General features: G+C 35.9%; 1 protein-coding gene across 1 annotated transcript in view; it reads right to left on the bottom strand.

The window, feature by feature from the left end:
• Window positions 1–13264, bottom strand: part of LOC127523252 (pancreatic secretory granule membrane major glycoprotein GP2-like) — a 52975-nt gene that overhangs the window by 39306 nt on the left and 405 nt on the right. Inside the window, exons 2-11 of the mRNA XM_051913762.1 lie at window positions 13086–13196; window positions 11416–11549; window positions 11022–11300; window positions 10721–10816; window positions 10452–10602; window positions 9313–9438; window positions 9035–9219; window positions 8462–8622; window positions 8026–8271; window positions 6920–7082 (exon numbers count right to left, since the gene is read on the bottom strand). Of these exons, the coding sequence (XP_051769722.1) occupies window positions 6920–7082; window positions 8026–8271; window positions 8462–8622; window positions 9035–9219; window positions 9313–9438; window positions 10452–10602; window positions 10721–10816; window positions 11022–11300; window positions 11416–11549; window positions 13086–13196 (1652 nt within the window). The remainder of the gene's footprint in view (window positions 1–6919; window positions 7083–8025; window positions 8272–8461; window positions 8623–9034; window positions 9220–9312; window positions 9439–10451; window positions 10603–10720; window positions 10817–11021; window positions 11301–11415; window positions 11550–13085; window positions 13197–13264) is intronic.

Genomic DNA, 13264 nt, shown 5'->3' on the forward strand with positions numbered 1-13264 from the left:
GAAATTCATGTCATGACAGAAATCATTTTAAAAAGCTTTGAAATACTTAAATGAGAAAACCACAGTACCTGTGCAGTATCCTGAACACCACCATTGTGGATTCACAAGTTCATAGACATAGTAATTGCCTGGACACGCTTTCACTCTGATGGGATTTGTCTTATATTCACAGCAGCCTCCCAAATAACTACCACAGACCTCCCTGATCACCACTCCATCCTCTATCTGAGGGTGAGGATCACTGAGCCACAGATTGATTACTGTGTTACAGGTGAATGAACTAACACAGGTCTCTGACATCCGGATGTCCATTCCATAGTTGAAAAGCCGGTACCAGCCATTCCAGGAGAAAGAATTATCACAAATGTAATCTCCACTTTCATTATTGGCTCTCCAGGGACGATCCAGAGACTCATAGTTGTAGCAGGGATCACTGCTGATGCTTTGGAAAGCAACTGTCATGAACAAAAGGAAAAGACACTTTATTTAAGTAGAAGACTTTTTACACTTTAAATAAATAATGATGGCATGCTGTGACATGCCTTCAAATACATTTTGTGTGATTGGATAATGCCACTGAAATTTATTGAAAGAAATTTGATAGTAGAAAGTTTTTTTTTTTTTTTTTGTTTTTTTTTTAAATGTAAAGTCTAAAAATAAGTCATTTTTAGATTGAGTTTCCCAAAGATTGAAAACGTTCTTTCAGAACATTTATTGTTCTGTTTGTTTGAGGAGCCCAACATGAGAACTTCTGGCTCAACAGGTCATTATTTGACTATAGCTGTAATAGTCCATTTAACAGTGACCTGATTCATTTGTCTGATCAAGGAGGGTTGTAAAGGAACCTGTTCAATGAATAATGTACTGATTCTGTTAGGAATAGAAATGACACATTACACTTTTAACTTTTGCTTAAATTAATTGAATAACATTTGCATAGCATTTGTAAGAAATCTGTATGCATGCAACTAACAAAAACATCTTTTGAAAACAGAGCCTAGAACTTCACCTGCACAGTATGAAGGCATGTGCATCGACACATCTGGCTTGACAAGTTTATAGACAAAATAATCTCCTGGACATGCTTTGACTTGGATGGACGTGGACCTGTAGGCGCCACACCGATGGGAATACAACCCCCCCGACCACAATGTATAAGTTCCCAAGACTGCACGGGTCACCACTCCATCATCAAGTGTTGGATGAGAACTGTTGAGATACAGTCCAGTTTTACCTCCGCATCCCACATTATTCACACACCACTCAGACATCTGGGCACTTTCTCCATTCAAATACAGCCGATACCAGCCACTCCATTCAACAAGAGTGTCATCATATCCATAGTCTTGGCTCTGTTGTATGTCTCTCCAATATTCATCAAGAGTCTTATAATCATAGCATGGATCAGAGCTGGAAGTTGTTGATTCTGAGAGTGAAGAAAAGGGGGACAGTCTGTGATGAAACAAACACCTACCAGTATGTTTCAGATGTCTCACTATTGAAACACCTGATTCAACTCATCAGCTTTTTAATGTGTTGAATAGGGATACACTGAAAACATTCTGGGAGTCCAGAGGACTGGAGATGAGAAACGCTGGATTAGATAAACTGACTAAACTAAAACCAAGATAAATCACTCTCACTTCAGTGTTTTCTTGGATCCGTATCTATATCTGTATGCTCCATTGTCATTTACACAAATAGTTCATTTCTATGAATTTTTTATGCCATAAATTTCGGTATAAACCTCTAAATTGTCAGCGTGGCTGTTGTAAATACAAAATGAATCGATGCAGGACTGCTCTCTCTCTCAAGAATGTTCTGGAATAGCAACACTAAAGGCAAAAATAATGCTTTAAGTATATAAATAGGCACTGACACTGAAGTAATTATTACAGGAATATTTAAGTTCATATAATTAATAATTATGTGGGCTTGGGTTTTCCCAATAAAACAAAGTGTTATTTAAAAAAAGAAAATTTTGCTGTTTTCCACACATGAAAATGCAGGGCTATCACTGGCAGTTGAGTTCATGTGTAATATGCTTGGTTCATTATAAAAGAAATGATATTATAGTTTAGGATTTGAACCCAGCTCCCTTACTTTAAACAAATTACACCACTAGGCTATCGTCTCATTGTTGGTGCCCCTTCAAAAAAAAAAAATGTATAAGCATGAGGCCCCTGATTTTACATGTTTAATAGACAAATTATTAAACCTGATTTTTTTATTGGAAAATTATTCTGTCAGTTCACAGATTATAAAACACTCACCATTAATCAGCAGCAGTAGAGACACACACAGTGAGATCAGAAACCTCATTGTGACGAACCACACCTGCACACACATATACAACATGAAACATTGTGCAGGTTCGTAAGAACAACTTAAATTATAATGCTCACGGATATTTATATAAAATAACATTTTGCTAAATAATTTCAATCAGTCAAAAGCCTAGTCATTTGAGCCCAACAGTATAAAATGAAGAGAAATATCTTTACCTGAGGTCAGATGATCAAACTCAGGGAGATTCTCTCTTCAATACAGTGATGCTGAACTGCAGCTTTCACAATCTTATCAGTGCCTTTAATAACTGTGGGTGGATCATTACTGGAAAAGGGAGTAATCTCTAAACAATACCTTGAAGATGTGTTTCATTTCTTTTCATCTTGTTAGAGATTGTATCGATGCTTGCCATTTAATCATTTGACTTCATTGTGCAGCTCTGTTGTGTACTGACTGCTCTGATATTACAGTGAAAACAATAGTTAATGTATGTTGACCTAAAATCAGATCATGTTCCTATTAATCTGGATCAGTAAGATTCCCAGCAACAATGTATAAATATATAATACAATCATGACATGAGAAGGTGCAACACTTTGGAAATTTCAAAATAAAGGCGTGACCATCAGACAATGAAATGCTTTGTTAATAATTGTCTGCAGAGTTGCAAAAAACAGGTTGAGAAGAAAAGACTGTAAAACACTTGAAGGCAAAGAATTAAATGTGAAACAACCAGGAATCCTTTCAGTGTCTTCAGTGTCACCATTTTCCAGAACTGAAACCTACCTGGAGTTTCCAGAAGTACAAGGTGTCTATTTCTCAGAGATAGAGAACTGCCTAATTATTATACATATCTGGATATGACAACTGTGATCCCACAGGGTGACATGGATTACAGCGGGGATCATGTTCATTCTGTCTGACAAGCAACAGTCGTAAAGGTCTATTATAAATCACACAGCATGCTCTCGGATTTAATTATGCAAGCACTGAATATGTACGACAAATTAATTGGTTTATCACATTACCATGACATCCTTGCTTAAGTTGTTATAGTGATTGAATAGAATTCTACACCATGATATAACAGGCCAAAAGATCTCTCACATCAGAAGTTTAACCCTTTAGGAAGCACTAGTAAAATAATCTAGGACTAGTAGAAGTATTTGAGCAATGACTGAACCTCAAAATCTTATCAGAAAGAACCATTCAAACAGTGCAGTAACATTCTTCAAAGTCTTTAGAGTTGAAAATAAAATCACACGTGTCATGTATATTACCATTACGGAAAATTATCAAAAATCACTAATACAGTATGTCTCTTTTTTAATATTGCTGAAAGTAACTGATTACAAAAGGCAGACTGTGAAGCCACTTACTCATCAAAATTAATTACCTGTTGGGTAATTTTTGACACTTACAGTGTTATGCCCCATCATATTCTTTGATATACTGGATAAAATATGAATATATCATGTGTTTGTTTGTTTTTTAAAGATGGTGCTGCACTTGTAAAATATAAAATGAAACATCTAGCTGCTATATTTCTGAAAATGTGCTTCACTTTTTACAAATTGTGATATATTGTTTTATTTGGAAATTAATTCAAATGTATTTTTCCTTTCTAAAACAAATCTCTGGTTTGCATCCCTCTAAAATATGATCCAGTTACACAAATCACTTAGATATTTTCAACAATTAAAAGACGGTTAAAATACCAAAATAATGGAATTGATGTCTTCATCTTGTTCGTGGACCAGATCATATTTCTATTTCTGAAAGTCTGTTATAGAAATACTTCCTTGAACTGCAACATAAGCATTTACATTTTTTTAACCAAGTTATAGAACTGAAAGGAAGCATAGAACTGGAATGATCCTTTTAATGTTTTTGCATGATTTTAACAAACATGAATTTGTTATTACAGCATGTCCTTTTAAGTAAAAATTAATGACTAACACAGTACATAGCAATTGAGAATTATTAATTGATTGAATAATTCATTAATAATTAAATCATTTTTGGTGCTTGTAAGTAAACAATCAAAAGCTACATAGCATCAATGACAAAGAGACAACTAGAAACTCAAAACCCTGTGTCATCAGTGCCACATTCATTAAAATGCCATCAGACTAAATGCATGTAAATTCTGCCCTTTTTGTGGTGCTAAACTAAAAGATGGTCAGGACACTCATCAGAGGAACAAGAAACACCATCAGAGAACCACACAGACAAGAAGCCTCAGATACCTTCACTTGATCTGGGACCCACTTATCTGTGAACAGGGAATATAATGAAAGACAGTGAAATGTAATGTATCCATTGCAGAAATCATCAGAAACCTTTATTACAAATGATTAAAATAAATGAAATGTTCACCTTTGTTCCCTTCAGACAACATCAGAGGACCCATGGATATGGAAGCACTGTCATGGAAGTCCAGAGACCTGCCCTCTCTCCGCTGGTGTCCAGAGTCACAGTCCTGATAGACAAAAGAGCAAAATCCAAGTGTGTGAATCCCTGTTAAATATCATTGATATTTAAATCACAGTTCACAGTGCATCAGGTTTTTCTTTGTGAAAGGAGTGCACAAGAGTGTCCTGCAGTGGAAAGCCAAAACAAGTATTTTAGCAGCCTTACATACTGACACTGAAGCATTTAAAGGTAAATGGCTAACACAGACAACCATCCACATGATTGTAGTTACTGGGAAAGATCAGATCAGATTAACAAATAACACACAATACCCCTCACCCAACAAGCAAACCATGATGTAGAGTTTAAAGGCAAAGAGCAACAAACCACAAATGCAGAACCAGGCATTGGTTACCATGGCTCAAAGGCATATCAGCAAAATAAAACCAAAGGAATTTAAAGAGAGTTTCCCTTCTCACTTCATTCACTAGGAAAGACAGACACATAATGGCCATAAAAAGGACTTCTCTCCATTAATTCACAGACAAAACTTTCTATGAATGAACATGCATGTCCCCAGGACATAGTGCATATTATTACTGTTTTGTATATTGTCTTTTGTACTATATACTTTTTTATGCATGCCTTATGATAGAACTATTAGATAATGTAACCTTATTGGTATCATGTTTCATGTCAAAATGGTCCTTGTTTAATTTTCTAAACACTGGAGCACATCACCTACTCATAACGTGCATTCCTGTTATATTAATCAGAGTATAAAAGGACACAAAACTGCCAGCCCACTCTGATAGTGCAAACCAGTCAACTTTCAAACAAAGAAACTTTTCCCTCTTGAAATTATACCCTTTTCATTGGTCAAGCTAAACTGGAGAGGTGTAACCTCTGCAGAATTTAAAAGCCACCATCTCCCGACGCTTCTTTGAGTTGTTTCTGTGGAAAAGAGTAGAAACATTTGGTCCGACTGTGACACAGCGGTACTTCACCGCGTCGGCGGGACCTCAAAGTTAAAACAAGCCACGTTGTAACTTTCCACCTGGGAAAGAGAACTCTCCGACAACAACAGAGTCAGACTAACATCGCTGAAGTTCATTTTTCTTCACTCAACCCAGAATCAGAATCAGAAAGAGCTTTATCGCCAAGTGTTCTTGCACACACGCAAGGAATTTACCTTGGTATTGAAGCCTTCCAGTACACACATATAAGAACCTGATTGCAACTTCACCACCATCGAACCACTGAAACATCAAGACCTTTCATCCAAGACTGCATCTGGATGCTTGTTCAACGGCTAAGGCATTGACAGTATCATACATTTAACTAACTTGCCAAGGTGCTTTAAATTTTAAGAAACTGATGGTTTTGTACAGGTAGATTACTGAATCTTACATTTCCATAGCTTCATTCTTTTACTTTCACTTTCCATTTTACCCACGTATGTGTGAGTATGTGTTTGTTTAGACTAGTTATGTGTTCAAGATTTAGTTAAAACTCTTGTGCACATTCACGTGAGTGTTGGTTTGTGGTCACTGCTTGCAATCCTTTTACGATGCAATCATATTTCCTTATGGGCTAATTTGCTACATGCTGTAAAAGAAAACGGACTCATCAGACCAGGTGACCTTCTTCCACTGCTCCAAGGACCAGTTCTGATGCACGCATGAGCTAGGGTGCGATGCACTGTGTGTTGTGGCAGATTCCTCCCATAACTATCATTAAAATGTTGTGCACATTTTTCCTGCATTCAACACGTTGATTATGAGAACTGATTGTTTAGCATCTAATCTACCCAGACCTTAATATGTGGCCTTGTTTGGAGATGATCAGCGATATCACCTGTGACTTGTCATAATGTTTTGGTTCATCAGTGTATTTACATATTTACATATTCATCTAAACACCTTTCTCAGCAGTGTGGGTGGCACCGGGATGTTCCTTAACAGTATATCGCTGCAAAGTTATTTCCAACTTCTTTTACCCCGAAAAAGAACTTCTTCACGAGTATATTGGGGCCTTAATTATAACCAACACAAGTAACACTAGATGGCGAAAAGAACATGTTATACCTTTAACTATCATTTTTATATATTTAAATTGATCTTTTACTTTAACATCAATGTGGTAAGAACCTCCATCACAATCAATTATACAAAAATATAATTCAGTACCATTATGAGAGGATTTGTAATCTCACCAATGAGCAGCGATTGCTTGACAGAAGGCAAAGGTGAACAGCACAGTGCAGGTAAAGCTTAGTGGAGTTTGCAGCGAAGATAAACATCCCAAAAGAGAAATGGCTGGATGTCGAGACGCCGTTCTGCAGCAGCTCCACTGTGCCGTCATTTGGATTGGGACACCTGAGAATATCAATAATGACAAATTCTCTCATTTGAAACAGTCAATACAAAGTTATCTCCTGTAAATCATCACACATTTGCATTCCATGTTCAAAAATATGGACGCACCGAATGTTCGAAAATAGCAAAAAAACATGTCGGCAGTGTGGAAGCATTTTAAAGTGTCCAAGAAAGAAGCAAATGTACATTTTTTATTTAATTTTTGAAAATGTATAATTATTTTAAAAAGTACTTATAATTATATATGTAAATAAATAAATAAAAAAGATTAAGATTTTCAGGTCTGTAAACTAATTAATTAATTAGAAAAATAAGTAGATCAAGAATAATTTTGGAATCGGATCGTGACTCCCAGAATTGGATCGGATCGTGAGGTGTCTAAAGATTCCCGGCCCTACTATGTTACATTCTTTCTTTCAGTTATCGACCTAATATAGGCTATTTAACAAGGGGGGCTTAAAGATGGCCAAAATAAAAATATTTTTATTTTTCTCACTTATTTATTTTAAGTTATATTGTGCTTTGTTGGTACAGTATAATGTCTGCTGGAATGTTAAGAAAAAAAAATGTTCAGTGTTAAATATTTTTAAATCGTAGTTTTGTGATTGATTTTTTTTTTCTTTGAAAAGCAAGACAAAATAGTAAAAAGCACATTTTGACTATTTAATTTATGCAATGGTGAAAAAAATGGCAAAAAAAAAAGGAAAAATTGTGTTCTGTATTTTGGCCAAGTGTTTCATTATATTTGGTTTTGGCTTCAGACTAGAATTTTCATTTCGGTGCATCCCTATTCAAAAATGGAATCTTGTGCTTTAATTCTGAAATACTGAAAGACAAAGTATCTATGGCAATCCTAAAAGTTATATGATTGTTATTAAGTAAAAAGTGCTACATTTAGTTAAGGCTAAGCTTAAAGGAATAGGGGGGGAAAGCACTGCTTTACTCGTTAACGATGAGATCCCAGCGGAGGCTGTAATCAGGATCATTCACAGGTGTAGCCCAACACGTGTCCAACACCAGGGCAAACTGGTGGCTGTCGACCCCCTCAACACGAACTTCCACATGCATCTCCTGGTTGAGCTCTGCATCCACTGCACCAGTGAAGGGCCGAGTAAACTCATAATCCTGATATGGAATCATCCGGACACGATATCTGCCTTCACCAATGGGAAGAGTCTTGTGCACAATGCTGTTGAAATGTTCAAGATCCATCAAAAAAATATATTCTGTTTTACTTATATAGTTCTATTTGCCTCAACTCAATTTATATTTAGAATTTAGATTTTAAGAGTATAGCATATATATTCTTGGAGTATATTCACATGTATTTATTCATTTTTATACTGTGCATTAGTTTTTCCTGCTTAAAAGATTCTCACCTCTCCAGCGGGTTGATTTCTACATTCATGGAAAGTGTTTGTGTTTGAGGATAAACACAGCTGAAGGGAAGCTTCAGGATTTTCTCTCTGCTGATGATGGGACCTTCTGACCTCAGTGTCCCCAGAATAAAGTTATCATAGATGAAGTGGGTGCTGTTAGCCTGTGGACAACAAATACAATGTTTTGTAATTTAGCCTAAATTTAATTCAAGGTATTTTAAATTTATTTTTATTAAAGCAACATCAGAAACTAAGCCAAAATTTGCCCCAGTCAAGAGAAATAATGGTGGGTGACATAATAATGGTGGAGAATGCGGGCAAAAGTTCTAAACTCTTTTGTGGCATGGATTAGTGTATCCTTCCCCACTGAATCTCTCAGAGTCTTTAGGGAGGTCTGTTTGTGCCCCTCCCTTGGTTGTTACAGGTTCTTCGTTACCCTTACAGACCTCCATACAGACTTCTCAAAGTCTCATAGAGATTCCCCAAGTTGTCAAATCAAATTCTGTTGGTTCTATCGGACAATACAAATAATTGGATGGTATATTCGAATAAATCATACATTGTTAAACTTACCACAAGATTTGTACCACAGATGTGTTCATCATTATCAAAATGGAATTCCACTCTGCCATTCCGGACCGTTCCTTTGCAGTTGGGATCATTGAGGTGTAAGACATCAGCTGGAAAACCAGCCTCAAAGAGCTGACAGCGAGACACAGACATGGAGCCAGAGCTGCTTTCACAGGTTTCTGAGAAATCTGAGAGAGAATAAATAAATATAATCAATGATTGAAAAAAAAAAAAAAAAAAAAAAAAATGTATTTCACATTATGTTGTGGAATGATACCAACCAAAAGAGTCAGAATGTGGTTGTGGTGTGTGATGGTCCTTTTTACATAAACAGCCATAAACACCATTTTTCATCCCACACCTTTCGTTCTCAGAGCAGCTGAGCTCAGAACAGGGGTTTTCATCAACTAGAAGGGGAAGTACAGAAAAAACAACAACACAAGACTTCCAATTTTTCTTTTCTGCAATTAACCTCTGCTCTTGCTTGCTTCCTAAACAAGCTTTCTAATAAACCTGGCATTGTACATTATGAATATGGCTGGCTCTGTGACAAACAGCTTATGTCCCACTATTTGAAGACACTTTGGAAAACAGCATCAGCTAAATGTAAATGTAAACTTAATAAACCATTCGATCAATGAACATCCTACTTTCACTCAATTAACTTTATTTTCCTCTTCTGTTCTCCCAGACACAAATAATTATCTACAGCATTGATTAGTTACCAAAAGTCATAATCAACCAATTCTCAGCGCCACATATTACCTCACAAACAAAGAAAACTTCCACTTTTAACATAACTAAGGGTTGTGTGTACAAACTGTTACATTACCAAAGCCATAGCTAAACATTCAGGCCCCTGACCGATTACTGCTCTTGGCCTCAAGTTAATTTTTTTCTAGTGAATTTAATTGTCATGTCTAGTTTTGGGTTTTGTTCATGTTCTTGTTTTCATGTTCATGTTTATGATTTCATGTCTTTTATTTTGAGTCATGTTGCTTGTTTGTGTCATGCTTCCCTTGCTCCTCATGTACTCCCTTAGTCAATGTGTCATGTGCTGATTGGTTGTTTATGGTCATGTGTTTCTCAGTTCTGTTCTGTCATTGGTTCCCTTGTTCCTTCTGTCACTTGCCCATTGGTTGTCTTAGTCATGTGGTCACCAAGTTCATGTATTTAAGCCTCTTTTTCTCCATGTTACTTTGTCATATATTGATAATGTAACCCTGCTCGTGTTCGAGCCTGCTCGTGTTCGAGCCTGCTCGTGTTCAAGTCAAGTGGTTGTTTTGTTTGTTTGCTCACTTTTGGATTACAATAAACTGCACATGGGTTTATCAACTCTCCTTCAGTTGGACTAATCGTTACATTCATGGATGTTTTTAACATTTATAATCATTTCCCCTTGAGAGATGTAAACTTTTACCTTTAGAGATGTTGTGTCCACCATCCACCCTGAAGGCCCAACGGCCTGCAACATTGACATTACTGGAGTTCTTGAGGTTTGGAATGGAGCTCCCATTGACTGATCCAGGAATCACAAAGTAGTGCGTGGAGTTTACAGTGTCATAACCAGCCTGTATAAAATATGTAAAATATGCAAGTTATAAATGTAAACAGTACATACATACATACATACACACACTTACATAGTATTGAATATTAACATGTTGTTCTGATATAGAAAACTTTTACCTCCACCTTAAGTCCTGTTACATCAATGTCACCATAATTCATCAGAATAAAAGAAAAATTACTGCCTGAAATCAAAACCACCTGAAACGATGTTTCCTGCAAAGATTGGAAAAAAAAGATAATCATTGTTCATCATTTTATATAAAATTTTCATATTATTGTCATAGTCATATTATTGCTCTTATTATTATTGTTTTAATTTATTATTTTCTCTGTCACTTTCTTTGTGTATTAATGTATTCATGCCAACAAAGTATTTTGATTTTGAATGGAATTGAATGCAGAAGTATATCAAACTCACTGCTCTATACATGGAAAAGTAAGGGACTTCATCCCACGTTGCAACAAAGACCCAAGAAGCGTTGAAGGTCAGATTTGGGAAATGATTGTTTATATCCTGAGTGGCACGTGCGAGAACACTTCCATTAGTGTACTGATGATATGAAACAACACCTCTTGCATGGTTGTCAAGGTCGGTCCAGAGACCAGCAATTATATCTTGGCTTCCATTAGCGGGAAAAGAGTAGGGAACAAACTGTGATGAAGACTGGTTGAATGTGAGGTGTCCATTATTATTCACCTGAAACATGAAACCTGTGGCTGTTATTTTGACAATATTTTTCATCACAGATGAGTTTATAAAGCATTCACCACTCACATTTAGACTTAGAATCAAGATGGAATCAAATTCTTACATAAATCTGCTGGTATGTGTGGCCAAAGAACAGAAATGGACTCAACAGCTTAATTTTAGAGGAGCTTCCATCATCAGCAGCAGCATTTCTTGTGTCTCCTGATGAGCCGAAAGGGTAGAATATTTCTGGTGCTGCTGTGAGATTGAACAAAAAAAATACAAAAGATTTGATATTTACATTTCACAGTGATTTGTGAGGCTCATGTTTATGTCATGTGAGAGGAATCTGGCTGCTATTAGTAGTGGGACGATGATGACAACCTCTGGTTGCGGATTGGTCTAAGTGTGGATATTTCTTTCAACAAGACTGGACTACTGCAATTCATTGTACTTGGGGATCACTCACTCTTGTTTATCTTGCCTCTGGCTGGTCCAAAATGCCACGGTCAAACTTATAACAGGGACTAGAAATGACTCCTGTTTTGGTTAGTTTGCATTGGCTTCCTACAGAGTATAGAATTCAGTTTAAGGTTTTACTGTTTGTGTGTATGTCCCTGATAGGCTCGGCACCATTCTACTTACCTGATCTTCTCTTCTACCATCAGACCAACAAGCCTCTAAAGTCATTGAATATTTTGTTGCTGTCGGTACCTATGACGTGCTTGAAACTCAAGGGGGACTGTGCATTTTCAGTTGCAGCACCCAGGTCGTGGAATAATCTGCCATTGTATAAGATATGCCACTTCTGTTGAGGACTTTAAACTGTTGCTCGAGACTTATCATTTTAAAAATGATTTATGTGCTGGAGTAATTGCTAATGTTTTACTATGTATGAATTTTTTAGTATTTTGTAATTTTTTATCACTAAATGTGTGATTTGTTCTACTCTTATTTGTTTCATGCATTTATTTTAACTTGTCTGTGCAGTACTTGACTCTGTATTAAATATATTATGTAAATTAAAAAAAAGATATATATATATATAAATAAATATAATATAATAATATCGCTGGAAGCGTTTGTACGGCGTCACAGCAGCGGCTCTAAGCTGCATATAAAGTGAGCATTTCTTTACAAAGACAACTATAAATAAGTTAAATAAGTTGGTAATTTATAAACTTGATAGTCTTGAAAGTTTGTTAACATGGGGAGGTGAACAACACTCGTATATAAATGTAAAATAAATAAAAATAAGTAAATAAAAGCCTTATGTTATCCATTGCTGCACACGAATGAGGTAAGCTTTGTGTTTTACATCATCTGCCGTGTGCACGTTTACATGACAGCAAACTCTGCGAAAAACCCCCAGCAAACTCAGGTTTGATTTGGGTATGCTGCAGCCTATATATCTGTCTGTGTAATAACTAAAATAATGTTTATATATATCATATTTTCTGGCTAGTTTACTTTAGTTTTTTATAATACACCATACTTTAACCCAAACTGAATAATTAAAAACAAGTTTAAATGAGTACATCTTCTATAAATATTTTTTAATATTAATTTTCTTGGTAACACTTTACAACAAGGTTCATTAGTTAAACATTAGTTAATGTATTAACTAACATGAACTAACCATGAGCAATACATTTGTTATTTTATTATTTACTAATCTTTGTTAACGTCAGTTAATGAAAATATGGTTGTTCATTGTTTTCTCATGTTAGTTCACAGTGCATTAACTAATGTTAATGAAGCCTCTTATCTCTATGAAGCAAGACAATACTTTACCGGTTGTGATTGGTGAAGTAATGGATTCTACAGTGGATTCTTCTATTGGTGAAGTAATGGATTCTACAGTGGATTCTTCTATTGGTGGAGCAATGGACTGGCTTGAGGCATCTGGTATAAGGAACAATTTTATATCAACAGCAATCATTATCAAACAAAATCCAGAGAAGTTAATGGCT

Source organism: Ctenopharyngodon idella, chromosome 12 (assembly GCF_019924925.1).
Source record: "Ctenopharyngodon idella isolate HZGC_01 chromosome 12, HZGC01, whole genome shotgun sequence".
Classification (NCBI taxonomy): domain Eukaryota; kingdom Metazoa; phylum Chordata; class Actinopteri; order Cypriniformes; family Xenocyprididae; genus Ctenopharyngodon; species Ctenopharyngodon idella.